General features: G+C 41.7%; 1 protein-coding gene across 4 annotated transcripts in view; it reads left to right on the top strand.

The window, feature by feature from the left end:
* CFAP20DC (CFAP20 domain containing) overlaps positions 1 to 3,647 on the top strand; it is a 274,294-nt gene extending 270,647 nt beyond the window's left edge. For 2 of the 4 annotated variants that reach the window (XM_089919511.1, XM_022572706.3), the window contains one exon: positions 2,783 to 3,647. In XM_089919511.1, coding sequence (XP_089775637.1) covers positions 2,783 to 2,895 — 113 coding nt within the window. In that variant the 3' untranslated portion in view covers positions 2,896 to 3,647. The remainder of the gene's footprint in view (positions 1 to 2,782) is intronic. The other 2 variants (XM_089919510.1, XM_089919509.1) reach the window with 1 other exon arrangement.
* The last annotated feature ends 16,365 nt before the right edge of the window (positions 3,648 to 20,012 follow it).

The raw sequence follows: 20,012 nt of genomic DNA, 5'->3' as shown, positions 1-20,012 counted from the left end.
GACTGCTCAGTCACGTAGCAAGCACACAGTGGTTACTTATTGATCACCTGATTTTGTTCCGTTCTCTGAAGTAGCCCCAATATGAAAGTGTTGATGGATTGAATATCTGAAAGTAAAGGACATGCACACTGTCCTTTGATGTGCAGAAGTGGCCCAGGGGATCATCTTCAATATGAAACAGCCACTTGAAAAGCATTCCCACCCTCTCCTACTTAGAGGAGGAGGGTGGAGGCAAGGCCCTAGGGACCACTCTTAAGGTAACAATAGAAAATAAAGGAAAGGCAGGCTGCCTTCTCTGGGTTCCTGTTCTTAATCAGAAACTGTGCAAGGTGCTCAGGTCAGCTACCACTATCAATGTGGCCGTTAGCTGTAAGTCCTGACATATTTCAAGGATGCAAGAAGCCACTGCAGCCAAGAGTCACAAAAACTCATCAAAGGCACCATAGGGGTCATTGGATCTGGCCCCCTGTCCTACACAGGGTTCATCTACAAAATCTCATACAAATGATTGCCTCAGTCCCCGCTTCACCCTCCCTAGAGTCCACGTTCCATTTCCTGGTCAGCTCCAGTGTCTAGAAAATTTTTCCTTGTGCTGAGCCAAAATCTGGCTCCTTGTAACTTTCACCCATTGATCCTGTTGCTTTCTCTTAGAGCCCCACAGCATCGTCTTAATTTCCCATTCATTTGCCACCCTTTATATACGTGAAGCCAGAAGGGCTGTTGTCACTTCCATCAAGCTTTCCCTTTTCTGGAGTTAATAAGCTCAGTTCCTTTGGGCCTGTTGAGCTAGTTGCCTCTGCCCCTCCCACAAGGACTGTCTCATCTTTGTCAGTGGTTTTGGAAATATGAAAAATCAAAGTTCTTTTGTTTCCAAAACTGATGTCTTTAAATGTAGGACACCTTTACACTTTTTTACTTTCCATATTTAAATCCCCATAATGTAATAGCTTCCAATTGAATGTGTTACACCAGTATTGTGTTAACAATAAGATCGAGCAGGTATGGTCAAAAGAACACTGAACTGGGAATCTGGAAACCCAAGTTCATCCCTGGCTCTGCCTCTAACTCACCAAGTGACCTCAGATGAGCTGTTTAACTTTGCAGACCCTGTTTCCCTCATCCATAAAACAGGCACAATAATTCCTGCCTCTTTCACAGGATCATAACAGTCAAATGAGCTACTGCATGAGAAAGTGATTTCTAAACCATCGGGGGTTGTACTATTTGAGATGTTACTAAGCAAGGCAGATGAAATCATTCTTCTGTTAAACCCCACTTTTTAAGAACTGCTGGCACTGCGTGCAACTCACCAGAGAGTCCACTGATTGCTTGTTTCCCCCAGATCACTGCAAACTCCTTGAAAACAGGGCCTCTCTCTTATATCTTCATATCCCCAACACCTGGCTTGGTGCCTGGGGCAGGGAAGGATCACGTTAAATGTTTTGGGGTGGTTAGAAGAAGGATGGGCAGAGGACTGGCTATGGTACAGTTTCAAAACCCCACTCCACCATTTTGTCACCACTCCCTTGGCCTTAACCCCAGTTTGTCACTGTCCTGATGGTGTCCATGCACCAGCTTAATCTGATTTTGGCTGGGTCAGGTGAGGTCCCACCACCACCACCACTACCACCGCCTTCCCTTCCTCTGGGCAGTGGCGCTTAAGATCCCAGCTTTGTTTCACACATTGATTCACCCTTTCAAAAAGTACTCAGTATTTACTGAGCCTCTGTTCTGTGTCAGCCCTGCCCATGCCCACCATCCAAGCCCCTCCAGAGCTGACCCTGGTGAGCTTGTAGCCCAAAGGTTTGGTTTTCTTTGGTCCTTAGTAGCCTGTGCTAAGGAAGAGAGACCAGTGTTGTCTTAATTATCTGCTCCTCCCTGAGCCTGCTCTGGTCCCTCCAGCTGAGGGAGGTCTTGCCCTCCCAGCCTCCAAGCCTATTACATGGATTTTGAGAAGTACTCAGAAGGCGCTCGCTTGCTAGTGCTAGTGATGGCATCAAGTACATAAGTACTGAGCACAACACTGGGCACACACAAGGTGGTCCGGAAATATCTTAGTAAAGCTTTTTTTTTTTTTTTCATTCCATGCCATTTGTTGAAAACCAACCAAACCTTGCTAACTTTGCTGATTACTTAGGCGGTAGGTGTTCTCTTCATCCAAACCATCTAACTAGCTGTCACAAGAAGAAATAAATGGAGCCGTGTTCATTTTCCCAGCAAATTGGACAGAGCTTGCTACCACTAATAAAATCACAGATCATCTGACATTGTTTTCCATTTGTGTTCTATGCTTTGAGCATCATATTTCTACACATTATTTTAATTCATGTTTATTTGGTAGTCTTTTTAGGTTGTATGAATGGGGATTGAGCTCTTTATTAATTTGCACTGTTTGGCATTTGTGCAGCTCTGGCCCATGAAAAAGTCTAGAGCTGTGATAATCAAATTTTGAATCCTGTTCAAGTATCCCTAATCCTCATAGCTCTTTAGTCCTTTGGCCCTCTTCCTTAATCCTTTCTTCTCCCTGCCAGTTCTCCACACTCGTTTTTCTTGTGCTTTATAGCGAATCTGGCCCCTGTGATCACCGTTTCTTCTCCGTCTTACACTGCAAGTAGAGCGTTATCACATCTGCAGCGCTCCTCCATTCCAGCACTGACATCCTGCCCGCATAAGGACAGTCTCCCAGGAAAGATGATTCCTGCTTCCTTGCCCTTCTCTGTTGCAGTTTAAGAATTACGGGCCAGGCCAACAGCTAACATGACGGTGGTTCCCCTTCCCACAGGTGGAGAAGACCTGAGTGTGGAAGAGGACGAGGAAGTGCTGACTCTGCTGTATGACCCATGTCTGAACTGTTACTTTGATCCCCAGACTGGGAAATACTACGAGTTGGTGTAATGCCTCCTTCCAGGGCAAAGAATGGCCACCCTCGGCGGAGCAGGATAGCAGTTCTGACTGGCATCACAATGCATGTGTTGGCCAGGCCCATGGAATCAACAGTAACTAAGAGAAATGAAGTTAGTTTGTACATAGTGTTGAATGTTAAGACTACCTATATTCTTTTTGTAGATGGGTGTGATTTTTTGGAACTGTGAAGGAATTAATACAGAGATAAGATTTTAGAACTTTGAATTGGTTCTTATTTGTTGGTTCTCACCCTACATACGATTTTGTTTATTTCATAGAATTGTATGTAAACGAATTAAGAGTTATTAATGCAAATTTTTTGCAGTGTTAATCTGTAAATGATGGCTTGATATACAGAAAATGTATTCTTGTTTAAAAGATATCTGGGTACGTTTTATTTTATTACCTATTTGTATTAAAAATAAAGTATGATGGTCAGAAGAATACCTTTTAAACTGATTCTTTTTATTTACCCCACTTTCTTTACCAGAATATTCCTAGATGGTATTTACCTTTCCTTGGATTATTAGAAAAAGGATTAACTGTGAAGTAGTCAGACTTTATGACCATATTTTATTGGTACCGACCTTGCTATTTCCATTTCATTATAGTTCATCCAGAGTTTGCCAAAGACCACAACATTGTTAATAACTGAAGCTGCTTAGCTCTGTGCTTTTTTAAAAAATTTTTTACCAATTATCTCTGAATTCTAATAATATGATCCAAATCTAGCTCCATGGATCCAAATTTAATAAGAAGTCACCCATTTGAACACCCCACATACCTCACCACTTCTGTGACTTGGACCTGGAGAAATGGAGGAGGCTTCCTTTGGTCTTTAAGAATATGTCACTGTAACTCTACTCGCTGCATCACAAGGAAGAAAATCATGTGCTTCCTGAATTCGAGTAGACCAGCCTTGTGTGCAAAGTATATAAATACTGAGCTCAAGGAAGTACTTTTTATATTATGTTTATATTATCTACCACAAGGTCATATTTTACACTTTGTTTGTTTAAAAGGAGTAGCTTCAATTTCTGTTGAGATTTCTATAGAGGCATCGAAAAACAGAAACAGATGTGCTTCACACTGCCAATTTTAAACCAAAATGGTACAGCCAGATTACTTGGAAACTCATTGACTGGGCTATATGGCTTCACTTATCAAATTTTGCTGCATATGAGAATCTCCTGGGAAGTTTATAAAAATACTTCTATACCCAGGTTTCACCCCCAGAACATCTGATTTGATTGGTCTTGGGTGCACCCTGGGCATTAGAAAATTGTAAAACCTCCCCTGGCAATTCAAATGTGTAGTCATGCTTGAGAACCACAGTTATAGATTAGATCCAGTGTGATGAGAGGGCACATTTGCCTCATGGCACATGTAGCAGTGAGGAAAAGTTTATATTATTATTAGTTTCCACTTTCAAGACCTGGATTTCTACTATTCTCATCAAATGTGTACTAAACATTATATCTGAAATTGACTATTGCAAATGGATCCTGAAAAAAATAATTCAATTCAATATGGAAATACATCTTAAGATAATTTGGTATCAATTTGGGGATTGATTCAGTTTCTTGTTTCATACAATTCAGGATGCAACTTGTAAGTGACATTAAGTCTTAAATCTCTAAATTATTATTTAATTACAGAGCCCAGGAATTATAGGGAAAAAACTGTCAGCTGATTTGTGGCATCAAATCAATAATTTAGCTTCCCTGGCAATTATAATTTCTCTCTCTCATTAATTTAATTTTATTTTCTGTTAAAGGAAAAATACATAGACACTTGCATAATAATTTGCTGTATTGTATTTCTCCATATTTTTAGGTTAGCTTCATTTGAATCCGTCATTTCAGCCACATCTTGATTTTTTTTTTTGAAGTACAAACTGTTTAATAACCAAGAATATGTAGTCACAGACTGTACAACCTGAAGGACGATTAATTAAAAGAACTAATTTTAAAGTTGCCCTTTGGCTTTATTTAAAAATCTGGCTGCTGAAAGTTTCTGGATTGTTCTTTTTTTAAAACTGTCTAACTAAAGCTAGGTTTATTCCAGGTGTCCTCCTGAGACTCTCAATCATCGGTCAAAATGGCCAGAATAATGATTAAGAATCTCCTATCTGCATATGGTTGTACTGTAGGATTTCTATTTCATACATCATTCATTTTGCATTCCAGAAAAGTTAATCATAAAGAGCATTCTTCTCAAGCAAATCCTATTTTCTCTTTTTCTTCCATTATAATAGTTGTGATAGAATCATCTAATTGGGCCTAGGAAGTACAATCAAGATCATTTCTTTAAACTCTGATTTTATAATTGAGAAAAATGAGATTCAGATTGGGAAGTTAATTATCCAAAGGCAGTTTGCAGAAGGGAGAATGGAATCCATGACTCCTCACTTCCAACCCAGTTCTTTTCCCACCCTGAGGGAATTAAGACGAGGATTCAAGTGACAGTGTCAGGTGGACATCACAGTCACTGTACAGTGGCCGCTAGAGGACACTAGAGCCTGCCAGGAGTTTGGGTTCTCTGTTTTCATTTAGTGTTTTCTTCTCTTTTGTTTGTGTAGATTCTTCCTTCCATATTAGGCCTCTTTATACTTCAAGGATCAGCATTTCCCAAAGTGTTTCAAGAAGCAAATTCTACTCGATATTAATAAATTTAATGGGAGTGGGGGAGAAGCGCGTGGTCAATGTTGGAAAATACTGGAGAAGCAGAAATGGTCATTTGTCTTTACTAAAGAAATTCTCAATGGCTTTAGTAGCCTAGCAAGCATAGGGAATGTCCAAGGAAGAGTAAATATGCTCAAATTTCTCTGTCCTCAGAACCCTTGTTCAGTAGAGCATCTCATGGGGCTGATCCACCCACAGAACCTCCTTTGAGAAATGCTGCAGTAGATCACTTCTCCAGTGCCGATGAGCCCTGACTCCACCAGAGCTCCCAGAAATGTGTCTCCCTGGATTGGTTGGCTGGTTGTGTGAGAGTGAGTGTGTGTGTGTGTGTGTGTGTGTGTGTGTGTGTGATTTGGCAGTGAGGGTGGGGTTTTAGCTTTTTGTTTTTCTTTTGCCCAGATATTTCACAGACCCCTAACCATACTGGAAGATCACTCCTCAGACTCACTTTTCATCTAAAATAAGGTATGCTGAAGCCTGAACTTTCCTTCAGTCAGAGACTTTGGTCACCTAAGATGAAGAAATTTTCTTTCTCCACTCCCATTTACCATTGCAACAAAAAGAATAAAATACCTAGGAATAAAGCCACCTAGGGAAACAAAAGACCTGTACGCAGAAAACTGTAAGACACTGATGAAAGAAATTAAAGATGATACCAACAGATGGAGAGATATACCATGTTCTTGGATTGGAAGAATCAATATTGTGAAAGTGACTATACTACCCAAAGCAATCTACAGATTCAATGCAATCCCTATCAAATTACCAATGGCACTTTTTACGGAACTAGAACAAATCATCTTAAAATTTGTATGGAAACACAAAAGACCCCAAATAGCCAAAGCAGTCTTGAGGAAAAAAAACAGAGTTGGAGGAATCAGACTCCCTGACTTCAGACTATACTACAAAGCTACAGTAATCAAGACAATAGGGTACTGGCACAAAAACAGAAACATAGATCAATGGAACAAGATAGAAAGCCCAGAGATAAACCCAGGCACCTATGGTCAACTAATCTATGACAAAGTAGGCAAAGATATACAATGGAGAAAAGACAGTCTCTTCAATAAGTGGTGCTGGGAAAACTGGACAGCTACATGTAAAAGAATGAAATTAGAACACTCCATAACACCATACATAAAAATAAACTCAAAATGGATTCGAGACCGAAATGTAAGACTGGACACTATCAAACTCTTAGAGGAAAACATAGGAAGAACACTCCTTGACATAAATCACAGCAAGATGTTTTTTGATCCACCTCCTAGAGTAATGGAAATAAAAATAAACAAATGGGACCTAATGAACCTTCAAAGCTTTTTCACAGCAAAGGAAACCATAAACAAGACGAAAAGACAACCCTCAGAATGGGAGAAAATATTCACAAAGAAATCAATGGACAAAGGATTAATCTCCAAAATATATAAACAGCTCATGCAGCTCAATATTAAAGAAACAAACAACCCAATCCAAAAATGGGCAGAAGACCTAAATAGACATTTCTCCAAAGAGAACATACAGATGGCCAAGAAGCACATGAAAAGCTGCTCAACATCACTAATTATTAGAGAAATGCAAATCAAAACTGCAATGAGGTATCACCTCACACCAGTTAGAATGGGCATCATCAGAAAATCTACAAACAACGAATGCTGGGGAGGGTGTGGAGAAAAGGGAACCCTCTTGCACTGTTGGTGGGAATGTAAATTGATACGGCCACTATGGAGAACAGTATGGAGGTTCCTTAAAAGACTAAAAATAGAATTACCATATGATCCAGCAATCCCACTACTGGGCATATACCCAGAGAAAACCATAATTCAGAAAGACACGTGCACCCCAATGTTCATTGCAGCACTATTTACAATAGCCAGGTCACGGAAGCAACCTAAATGCCCATTGACAGATGAATGGATAAAGAAGATGTGGTACATATATACAATGGGATATTACTCAGCCATAAAAAGGAACGAAATTGAGTCATTTGTTGAGACGTGGATGGATCTAGAGACTGTCATACAGAGTGAAGTAAGTCAGAAAGAGAAAAACAAATATCGTATATTAATACATGTATGTGGAACCTAGAAAAATGGTACAGATGAACCGGTTTGCAGGGCAGAAGTTGAGACACAGATGTAGAGAACAAACGTATGGACACCAAGGGGGGAAAGCCGTGGGGGTGTGGTGGCAGTGGTGTGCTGAATTGGGCGATTGGGATTGACATGTATACACTGATGTGTATAAAATTGATGACTAATAAGAACCTGCTGTATAAAAAAACAAACAGCAACAACAAAAAAGCAACTAATGTTAAACTTTCTTTGGGTTATTTGTATGGAAATATGTTAATATAAATGTTTCAGACATTACATTAAAAAAAGAAATTTTCTTTCTCATATTTTAAATTATTCAAATTTATAACTATAGGTTATACAGTTAACTTACAACAAAGGATAAATCTAAGTTAAAGTTCATCATGAATATTGGAGCTTTACATCTTAATATTTTGGTTCTGGTTCGGGTGGTTTTAATATAATTTAGAATCACGTTAAGTCAAAATAATTTGACTTATAAGAATTAAATAACCAATAAACATGGGCCACAGATAACACTAATTTTTACTGCTGACATATTCTTCTGTAGTTAATCACCTGTAATCCTGTGAAGCATTACAGAAGTGAAGTGTGAGAAATGGTATTGATTGGTTTTCATCAGCCTAACTTATCATTGTCAATGTTTATGCTGAACCTGGCAAGATTTAAGCACATAAACTTGCTCCTAATAGTAATAAGTATTGCTGCTATTTTAACCTGTGGATCAGGGGAAATTACCTCTAATTTGTTGTAAAGAATACTTCCAGAGGCATTGGGCAGGGTGGGGGGAGGACCCTCGGGATCTTAATAATTGAGATAAGCACAATACGGAATATTTTACTTAAGAATTCCAGGAGAGGAAATTACTGTTTATTTATTTTTGATAATATGTCACTCTGAAATATAATTTCTTTTAGTAATGGAGATTCAATAATCTAAATAAATCATGAGATGGGATTAAAACCATACCCAGTTTTGCTTTACAGCTTCCTAAACTCAAGATTATCTTAAAGAAAATCAATCAAAATTTCACCCTTTGTTCTTCCAACTGCATGCAAAAGTGATTCAGACATTTCAAACCCTGAAGACATAGAAACCTTTTAGCCAACTCAATCGAAGAGAGCTTTCCTTTTTTTTAAAACCTTTAGGTGGTCAAAGAAATTGATAGTGTCCTATTGTGGGCTAATTCTAGTAAGCAGAATATCTTTTTACCCCGAATTTTTGTCTTGTCTTTGAATTTTGATATCTAAATATTTCTAAAATTCATCTAGGTATCTAGATCTCCACAACATTCTTGTAATACCTTTCAATTCACTTATTTCAAAAGGTTTTAATCCTTTTAGGTCAGGTACTTCTCAAGAACATCTGCCATTATCAAAAGAAATTTGACAAGAAAAAAATGGTGGCATTATTTGTTAGCTAAACATAAGAATCTATGGTTGTTTCAAAGTCCACATAAACAGAAAAATAATTCCAGAGATTCCTGTTACAATTTGCTCTGATTAGCAAATACATTTCCCTGGCAATGTCTATAGCCTTAATTTAAAAGCGATATCACTGTTTTCATTTCTCCTATAAATTTTGAGCTCTCTTTCCACATTTTGCCAGTTGCTGCTTTCAGTCTAATCTGAAAACTCAGCCCTGCCTGCACATTGCATTATCTGGAGACTCTAAAAAGTGCTGCTGCCTGAGTCCCACCCCAGGGGATTCCTACCTCCTCTAACCTGGGCTGTGACCCGTTTAAAAGCAGCCAAGGCTGAGACCTAACCAATTCTCATTTCTCCTTTTTACCTCTCCTCTTTACTTCTGGTGCTGCCAGAATGAGCAGTGTAAAGATTCCCAAGGGCATATGGTGTCAATGGCTTTTGACAGTTTCAGTCAACAAACTAACAGTCACTTGATGGAGTTCATCTGTGGGCCCTTCAGTAATGTTCTAAAAACTTGCTTTAGCCCATGTGGTTGATGACCACTAGAATGGAAGATAAGACTTTTTTGTTTTGCTTTCTTCACTCTGACTTGTATACATTTCAAGCTAAACTACTCATTCTGCTTCCTGGGTGTCAGATTATATTTTATGTTAATGACCATATCTAGGTTCCAGCTTCCAAATCAACAAAGGGCGGAAGGCTTATCAAGTGACTGTGGGGAAGTGATTGGAGCCTGTGTCTAAAGACCTTGAAATTAGTCATGTACACATGTCTGAGTGTATATTTCATAACTAGAGTCCATCAGTGCACAAAACCATTCATGACTTGGTATCACTAAGTTAAATACTGTTAAGAAGCCTTGGAGTCTTCCTATTTGTAGTAGCTTTTAGTGAGTCGGATGTATTTTTCTTCCACATAAAAATACCATGTTTTTCCAATCTGAGCAAAGATGTAGAGCAGTAGCTTTCAATATTCCTGTATGTATGGCATATTTCTCAATATGAGACTACAGAAGAGGCACTAGAAATTAAAAACCTTGCTTAAATCACTCCCTTAAGAGACATAAACCTTTTGTAAAGTCTGTTTTCTACACAGCTGTGAATGCGAGGTGCTTTGGGCTATGAAGAACTTAAGGTAGTTGCTGTACAGTGAGGTGACACGGTGCAAAAAAGAAATGGAAAGGCTGGGAAGGGAAAGTAAGAATGGAGGTTGAGAAACCAGTAAGGCTTCTTACCAAGTCAACGGGGACTTGGAGGACCATAGGTCCTGGCCCAAGAATCTTTGCAGAGCAAAAGTGGGGTGACACCCGTTTGTGGGGTGATATTGTAGGTTGGTTTTTGCTAAAATTTTAAAGCACAATTTTACCCCAGCAATCTGGAGAATTTGGAGACATCCAAGATGCATATAAATAAACTACCTATGAAAAAGCGCTTAGCACATAATCAGCACTTAGTGTATGTTCACTGTTGTGGTTATTATTTATGTCTGAGCCTAGTGGGCCAAAGGCTTTCAGATTTGGACGTTATGGCATTATTCCTAGAAGTATGAATGGTACATATATGTAAGTATGTAAGTTAGAATTTCATATTTTGCTATAAGACTCGGCTTTTGAAAGTGTTTTGTCACTACTCTGAAAGAATAGAAGCATCAGCTCCTTGCAATAGGCCATTTAAAAAAAAAAAAAACAACTAACAATTTTCTGAGAATTGAGAAAAATAAAGCCAATGCTGATTACAGATTTAACACCCGGAGCCATGTAGTTGGAAAATGGACGCTCCAGAAATTCTTCAAAGCTGTATTTATTTAATATTTGTAACAGTTCGGGTCTGATCCAAATAATTGGATGTATGTTCAAGGTTTTTACTTTTATTCTTCATGGTGTGGTGTAGGATTATTCAAAGCAGTCTTTCTAGCTCAACTCATTTTATCTGTTAATATACATTATATCTGAGGACGTATGAAGAGTATTGGAATAATTAAACTGTATTTGTTTAAACAGAGTCTGGAATCCAGATTTTGTATAATTTCAGTCTGGCTTTCTTCCCCATAGACTGCATTAATAAGGTTTTCTAATAATTGAATAACATAATGTGAAGAAGTTATAGAAATAACCATTTTCAACTTTGCCTTTATTTGCTATTTGGAAGGTCAGCCATCCTCTACAAATGTTTCTCCCCAAATTTCTAAGTAGAACTTCGTCAGAAGTTATAGATACTACAGAACAGTTCACCAAAGAAATACCAATGTCTTCAAAACCCATGCTTTTCCACCCCTTTTGGTGGCGTTTGCTGCCTTTGACAACTGAGAAAAGGAGGGAAATTCACAATCCCCTCAGTAGCTGTTTTCACTGCGGCTTTCATGCCACGTTGGGTGTTATAAACCCCTAAGGGTGAGAAGCGGTTTTCCTCCTGACTCTCTTTACTCTCCAACTAATTCCAGCACCATCAGGTTTTATTTCCATTTCCAATACCAAGCTGTAAAAAAAAAAATTGTGCACGTCAGCCTCTAAAACTATGTACAATAAACTTCTCGTAATGCTTTCTGACATTATAATTTCATCCACCTGAAGTGATAAAGGGCATTTAAAGCATCTCTTGATTAATCCTAGATCACCCGAGGTTCTGGTGTTGCTCTGCCACATGTTCACATCCCATCTACAGCTTTATCATAACAATTACTGTTTCAGGTTTATATGCAAAACTCAGTGGTTTTTTAAAATGCATTCTTACCATTTCTACTGATCTGAATTTGACAAATACCATCAGATTATACATCGAAGGGAAAACTGTCTGTTTTTTTTTCATTTAACCTAGTGATTCATTGGGGCAGACTTCGGACTATGACTGCTCGGTAGTTTATTCTGCCCCAGGAGTTCTATTCTACCATTACCCTGGATGAAAATGACTCTCTTGGCAATTGTCCTCACCATCTTTATTGTCATCACTACAACCATTTATTGAGCTCTCACTGTGTTCCCAAACATCACAGTGAACTGCATGTATACATTTTCTCATTTAACCGTGATAACAGCTCTTTGAAATAGGCATTAGCCCACTTAATAAATTAGGAAACTGAGGCACAGACAGGCTCAGGAACTCTCCTGAGTGATAATGCAGGGACCTATTAGGACTGGCTGACATCAAATCTCATGCCTTACCTGTGAGCAGCAATGGTTCTTGTGCTGGCCAGAATCCATGTTGCTTATTAATGGAGGAAAGTGTTCATCATGACACCTTGCTTCCTGCTTAGATGTTATCCATGGCTGCAGGTTGAAAAATATTTTTTCTGTTTATCTGTTGCACTTTATACTTAAAAAAAAAAGTCTAATTAAAAAAAAACTTTAAGTTCATGAGAAATTTACTACATATTTCTAAATACATTTTAAGGTTATTGATATTTTTTCATATTAGGAGCATTCCTTCCTATTATCTACATACTTTGTAAAGGGGAAACGTTAGACATGGGGTGCAGGTATCATTTCAAAAATCTATTTCTTCTCCACAAGGCATCCTTCTTACTCTTCCCTTTCCCCTGGTGTTTCTATAGTAACCTGGCATCCCTCAGCTACCACCTTTTTGTTGGCACTAAAAGATGACTTATAATCAGTCCTACACTTGTTCTGAAATGCGCCTTTCAATTCGTAACACAACAGATAGTCGTAAGTTTATCTTGAGTTAGACTCACATGTTCAGAGGAGTGAAAATATCAAGAAATGAGGTGCTGTAAGATTTAGCTTTCAGTTTCATAGCTAATAGAAAAGAACCAAGCTGGTTTCTGGGGTCTTGGGAGTCAACCCCGGCCCTTCACACACATTACCTTTTCCTACTGCTTTGACCATGAAGACTATAACTGACCAGGGATATAGTCACATCCAAGAAAGGAAAGTTTCAGAAACTTCTCTTTTCTAAAGTCAGTGTTTGGGGGGTTTTTCCTCCTAAAAAGCCTCTAGCTCTCCCATCTGCAAAACAGGATATGACAAGGCTTTTTTGACACATCAGTAATCAAATAAATTCTATACTCAGAGCCTGTCATGGAAGAAGCAGAAGAGCCATTCGAGCTGAGCCTCATGATCACAAAGTCACTCACGTTATCTCCAAGTAGGATCAGACACACCCTCTCAGGGACACTCCAAAGCCTCCAGCAGAGAAAATGGTCCTCCTTCATCTTCAAAATGAACTCCTGGGCTTCCCTGGTGGCGCAGTGGTTACGAATCCGCCTGCCAATGCAGGGGACACGGGTTCAAGCCCTGGTCCAGGAAGATCCCACATGTTGTGGAGCAACTAAGCCCGTGCGCCACAACTACTGAGCCTGCGCTCTGGAGTCCGTGAGCCACAACTACTAAGCCCGTGTGCCACAACTACTGAGCCTGCGTGCCTAGAGCCCGTGCTCTGCAACAAGAGAAGCCACTGCAATGAGAAGCCTGCGCACCGCCATGAAGAGTAGCCCCCACTCGCTGCAACTAGAGAAAGCCCGCGCACAGCAGCGAAGACCCAACGCAGCCAAAAATAAATAAATTTAAATAAATAAATTTTTTTAAAAACTGAACTCAGATTACTGAGCCACCTCACTTGCGGTGTATGATGAATTACTTTTTAGAAAATAAACTCTTTTATGAATACCTCAATTACAATGCATTTGTCATTTGCGAAGTTTAAAAGAGTTGATTGTTCCAATGTAAACATTCCAATTCATCAGACCAGCTCCATTCATAATTTTTCTCCAGCCATAGCCTCCCCTATCTCAAGCGATGGCAAATCCGTCCTTCTGGTTACTGAGACCCGAAAACTTGGAAGGAACCTTGATTCTTCCCCTTCCTCTCACACTCCACTTTGAGACTGTCAGGAAATCCTACAGACTTTACCCTCAATATATTCAGAATCTGACTGCTTCTCACCAAGCTCACCATTGCCACCCTGGACCAGAACCACTGTCCTGTCTCATGGTCTCATAGCCTACTCACTACTCTGCCCGCTTCCCCCATCGCCCCGGCAACCACCACCAGTCTCTGTCCAGCACAGCAGCCAGAGTGAACCCTTAAAAACGTATCAGGTCACTCGTCTGCTCAAGACCTTCTAACGAACTGCGACTTCTAATAATAGTTGGAACTAATTTGTTATAGATCAAGACTCTCACTGGGAACAACTGAAAAGCCCTCAGGAAAAAAAAAAAACGTAGTCAATTTGGGCTGCTATAACTGAATACCATAGACCAGGTGGCTTAAACAAACATTCATTTCTCACAGTTCTAGAAGCTGGAATTCCAAGATCAAGATATTGGTAGCTTCAGTGTCTGGTGAGGGCCCTCTTCCAAGCCCATTTGGCTTCACTGGTGACTTCTTGCAAATATTTAAAAGGAAGAAAGAATATTAATCTTGTGTATACTCTTCCAAGAAATAAAAAGGAACACCTTCTAACTTTATTACGAGGGCAGCCTAACCTTGACCTAACCCATGCAAAACCTTCAAGACAGATACCTGGTATTCTTTACATGTTTCATAAACATGCTACTTTGAACTTAGCCTACTTACCAGAAGAATCAGTGGCTTTGACCATTTAACCTCACTTCTTACTTTCTGATTATGCAGCTACGTGCTCATCACGTTGCAATAACTTGATGCGGTCACCAGTGCTATTCACAAATATTCCAGCTCTCTCTGTACGCTGCATTCGGCTGCCTGCCCTCGGCTGCCCACTGGAAGTGAAGTATGGCTGCAAGATTTGCTTTAGCCCATAAAATGTGAGCAGAAGTGATGTGTGTCACTTCTAGGTGGGAGATTAGAGCTGGCATACTTGGCCACTTGCTTCTTCCCTCTTCCTGGCAACTGCAACATTCAAGGTGCTGGTTTCTCCAGCATCCTGGCTTCTGGAATGAGGAGGATAAAATGGCCGTGGGAAACACAAGCCCGATAGGTCCCAGTCAAGAGCAGCATGTCTTCAAAAGAACTGTGAATGTACCTGTGGGCACATGAAGCTGATCAGAATCAAATAGGTAAGAAGCCAATTAAGTTTTTAAGAGGGTTGTATAGCCGGAGAAAGCATGAGCGTGGAATAAAAACGTTTATGACTGTTGAAGATTTAAAACCACTCTCTGGGCTCCAGTCTTCCTCAGGCAGAAAGCAGGTTGAGAAAGCTCTTTGGCCCCCAAGGAGACATGGCCTCCAATGCGTACTTCAGAGGTGGCCAAGGAAATTAAAGGTAAAGGAAAACCTCCCAGTGGATGGAGCCAGATGGACTGGGGAGCAGCAGAATCCAGACCTAATGAAGGAATATCGCCCACTCCCAGGACAGGCGCTGGCCCTCTACCATCTGCCAGCAAAACTCAGAATTGCCATGGCCCAGCAGCTGTTCCACCATCGTGGCACTTATTCTGTCCCTCTTCCACCACTGCTGGGTGTCGTATAAAACTTTTAAATTCATAGATCTCTGGATTAACAGAAGCCAATTCAGACCTGAGGTAGAGACCATGCCCGTTATCCCAAGGTCCTGCTGTTTAAGCTGGACACCGTGATAGGATGAGACTTGGGGAATGTCTTCCGTGGGGAGAGGGGGAGTGTATTTTGCCTGCAGGTTGGAGTATGGACCAAACATTTGTTGAGCGGAAGGGTGGACTGTGGTTGTCACTAATGCAGCTCACCAATATTTCCAGCTCTTTGCCGCCCAGAATGGAAGGGCTGCACTTCCTGTCCCCCTGGGGTTAGGGGGCACCGAATCATCTCTTCTGATTGATGAGTTGCGAGTGGACGTGATGGGTCACTTTCCCACTAGGCATTTTTCTTGCTTTCCTAGCATGGAGATCTGCATCGCTCTGTCAGCCTGGGTCCTTGAGAGACTATGAAGATGAAGTGAGGGCAAGAAATAAGCCTTCATTGTTTTGAGCTTAGAGTTGAGGGTGGTTTCTGCAGCATAACCTGGTTCTCACTGAGACACTGTTGGAACCAAGAATCTCATCTCTGGAGAAATTCCAGTTATTTACCTTATACAGTTATTCTTCTGAAGGTGTCATGTGCCTTCCTCAGTGAATCCTGAGGCTAAAATGGTATTGAAATCCTCAGACCCCAACCCAAACCCCTAATCAGTGACTCCCTCCCTAAGTCTCAAAATCAGCTAAGGAACTTTCATTGATCTGCGCTCCTGATGAATAAAAGAAATTGTGGACATTGCAGAAAGAAAAGTCTCTCTTTGTGTCTATGATAAAAATATAGATAACAACAACAACAAAAATAGATAGATAGATAGATAACTATGTTTTAGTCTGAAAGTGGTGAATTTAAAGCAATTATTTGGACTTCTAAGAGTGCTAGAACCTTCCAAACTACAACTGGCATAATTGTCATTGATAATAATATACATGCTTAATAGTTCTGTAGTCCCCTCCAGGATAACAATAGCAGAACCTCTGGTCCTCTCACCCCATCAAAACGTGGCCTAGCTCTTCCTGGGACTCCCTGAACGCGGCTTGCAGGCTCCACAAACCAGCTCAGTTGGCTGCTTGCTGGGGTTGATCCCCAGATCCCATCCATTGCTGCTCCCAGGCTTTTAGTTACTATTCTCACCACCTGCAGGCCAACAAATGAGGTTTGGGGGAGCTCCCAGACCTGAGCAGACCCCCTTGGGGAAGAGGAAGAGCTTCCTGACCCCCACAGCCCACCCTGACAACCCCCCAGTCCTCTCCACATCAGGGAGCACCTCCTCTCAAAGGGATTAAACCACAGCCTCCTGCACCAAAGAGTTTGTAGCTGTGCTACTTCCCCAAGCCCAGTGAGTGACTGTCTGCCCTATATCCACATTAGATACCCCAGAACAACAACAAAAATGGTGCTTCAGAGCCTGTCTCTCCCGTTAGATGTCACCAGCATTTCTTTTGGCTGTAGCCGTCCCTTCTCATAAAAAGGGGTTCTCATTAAAGTCTACCCCACTCCGCCACCTTAACCATAACGAAAACGAACAGTCATTGAGAATACCACGGACCAGGCATTACTTGCATTATTTAACCCTCACGCTAACCCTAAGGGGACAATACCACTTACACCTCACTTGGCAAATGCAAAAACTGAGGACCAGAGACAGAATGGGATCTGTCCAAGGTCACCCAGCTAATGGGGGGCAGAGACCTCCCTGTCACCACAGTCCAATCCTTACCATGGCTCACATCCTATCAAGCAAACAGAACCATAGAATAAATTGCTACTTATCAATACCCACTTTAATCACCAATTTAGGTGCAAGAATGCTCCCCCAATTTAAAGTCAGAAAAGTTTACAAAAAAGAAGGAAAAGTTTCTTGTGAAGAGAGAACCTAAGTACCAGCTTATGTGTTCTTTCACATGACAACTGTTGCTAAACTAGTAAAACTGTTGAAAGCAGAAAGCTATTTCCATTCCATGAGCTAAGTTTTTCCATTAAAAAGTATAATATTGGATGATTGTGCATTTTGTGTGTGTGAAAGAGAGGGGGAAAGCCTTTACCTCTCTAAAATTGCAAATGTCGGTACAAAGTGTTGCATATTTATTAACCCATCTGCCACTACAGCATTAAATGGAGAAAAGTCTTACTATAAGCAATTTATTCACAGTTACAGCTTTACCACCTGATGTGCAAAATAACAACACCCAGTAAACATTTATTATTGTTCTAAGTAATTTCGATTTTCAATTTAATTCATAACATTTTTTTGTTTGTTTGTTTGCAGTACGCGGGCCTCTCACTGCCGTGGCCTCTCCCGTTGCGGAGCACAGGCTCCGGACGCGCAGGCTCAGCGGCCATGGCTCACGGGCCCAGCCGCTCTGCGGCATGCGGGATCTTCCCGGACCGGGGCACGAACCCGTGTCCCCTGCATCGGCAGGAGGACTCTCAACCACTGCGCCACCAGGGAAGCCCCAAATTCATAACATTTTTAAAGACAACAAAAGCAAACATTTGCTTAGCATTGGGTTTTGTTTCCATATTTCAGTTGAAAAGAGCAATCACTAGTGTTTGAGGTGATCAAGAAGCGTCTCCCACCAGCATGTGTTTTAGGGAGCACAGCGGTGTGAGGGTTTAGACGCCTGTTTACACGGTGACGAACGTGACAAGAAACGTGGCAGCTGCACCTCACCAAACTTGACCCAGTAGAGATTCGAAAGGTGAGTTGAAATCAGACCCCCTGGTACTTCCAGGGCCCTCCTGGGAGGCTGCTGCTGTATTTTGCTAACACTGAATCCAACTGCAGTACCAACTGAGACTGTTTACCTCTCTTGGCAAAATAGCAACCGTGTGCCTCAGCTGGACGATCTTTCAAAAACAACTGATCCCAAACAAACAATTAAATCAGGACTCGGGCAGACAGTCACAGCCAGTGTGTGACTTTCACACCTGGAGAAAGGTAAGAAAGAGCTCTGAGAGAGTGGCCTGTTTACTCAATGTCCCCTGCTGCCTTGGCCCTGCCCGAAATGGGAGGGGTGGGCTTTTGAGTTGGAGATGATATCTCTCAGGTCATCTGCCCCATCACAAAGCAGAATTAGACTCCTCTGAGCAGAACCTCTGAGTTCCAGTGTGACCTTAGGTGTCCAGGGAGCTGTAGCTGCCACCCCACTGCCCTTGGCAAAATTGCCTGTCATGCCTTCCCTGCTGCGTACCAAGCTACCCCAACCCTGTGTGGTATAAAACCACAGCCAGGGTACCATGCTCACGGAGTCCGTGGGTCAGAAATTCAGATGGGTCAGCTGGATAGCTTCACTCAGCTTCACAACGTCTAGGGCCTCTGGTAGAAAGGCTCAAAAGGGTGGAAGTGACCAGAAATCTGTGACTTGAATCATCTGGAGGCTTCTTCGTGCACATGTCTGGTGTCCCACGTGGGGTGACTTGAGGGCTGGGCTTTAAGTGGGACTATTTTTTTTTTTTTTAAAGAAGATGTTGGGGGTAGGAGTTTATTAATTTATTTATTTTTGCTGTGTTGGGTCTTCGTTTCTGTGTGAGGGCTTTCTCTAGTTATGGCAAGCGGGGGCCACTCTTCATCGCGGTGCACGGGCCTCTCACTATCGTGGCCTCTCTCGTTGCGGAGCACAGGCTCCAGACGCGCAGGCTCAGTAGTTGTGGCTCACGGGCCTAGTTGCTCCGCGACATGTGGAATCCTCCCAGACCAGGGCTCGAACCCGTGTCCCCTGCATTAGCAGGCAGACTCTCAACCACTGCGCCACCAGGGAAGCCCTAAGTGGGACTCTTGACCAGAGCATCTACGTGTGACCTCTCCGCATGGCTTGGGCCTTCCCAAGAGGGAACATCCAGAAAGCAAATGCTCCACGAGACCTGGGTGAAAGCCGCACGATCTTTTCTGAGCTAGTCTCACAAGTCATGTGGCTCCTCTCCCACTGTATTCTGTTGGTTACAGGTCAGGCCAGCCCAGGTTCAAGGGAGCTGTGGCAAGGTCACACTGCAGAAGAGCAGGAGGGATGGGAGCTATTGTTGCAGCAATCTTAGAAAAATGCCATCAGCCACCACATGACCAGAGCATGGTGGTCTCCACTTGGGACTCCTGCCCTGGTTGTCTGAAAGAAAAGAATTTAGAAATTAATCGTGGTCCCAAGGAAAAAATCCCTTCATTCAATCAACAAACTACTGTGTGTGTCATGGCTATTAAAGTTTATGTGATATAGTCCCACCCCCACCCCAAGACTCATCTGAGTCACATGACACCCCTCTCTCCAGCCACCCTGACCTGCCTGATGTTTCTCATACTTGTGTCTGGGTTCCTCTGCCCCAGGGCCTTTGCTCCTGCTTGCTCGCTCCCCTCTTCAGCATGTTAATGCTCACACATCCTTCAGATCTCAGCTTAAACATCACTTCTTTGTGAAAAACCTCCCTGAGCTCCCCAACTAGGTCAGACTCCCAGGATAGACACTCATCGCCCTAAGTACCTTATCACAGCTGT

The sequence above is a fragment of the Delphinapterus leucas genome, chromosome 10, assembly GCF_059928025.1.
Source record: "Delphinapterus leucas isolate spDelLeu-1000000601 "Yukka" chromosome 10, BTC_Dleu_Yukka2, whole genome shotgun sequence".
Lineage (NCBI taxonomy): Eukaryota > Metazoa > Chordata > Mammalia > Artiodactyla > Monodontidae > Delphinapterus > Delphinapterus leucas.
This window is presented reverse-complemented; position numbering and strand designations above follow the sequence as displayed.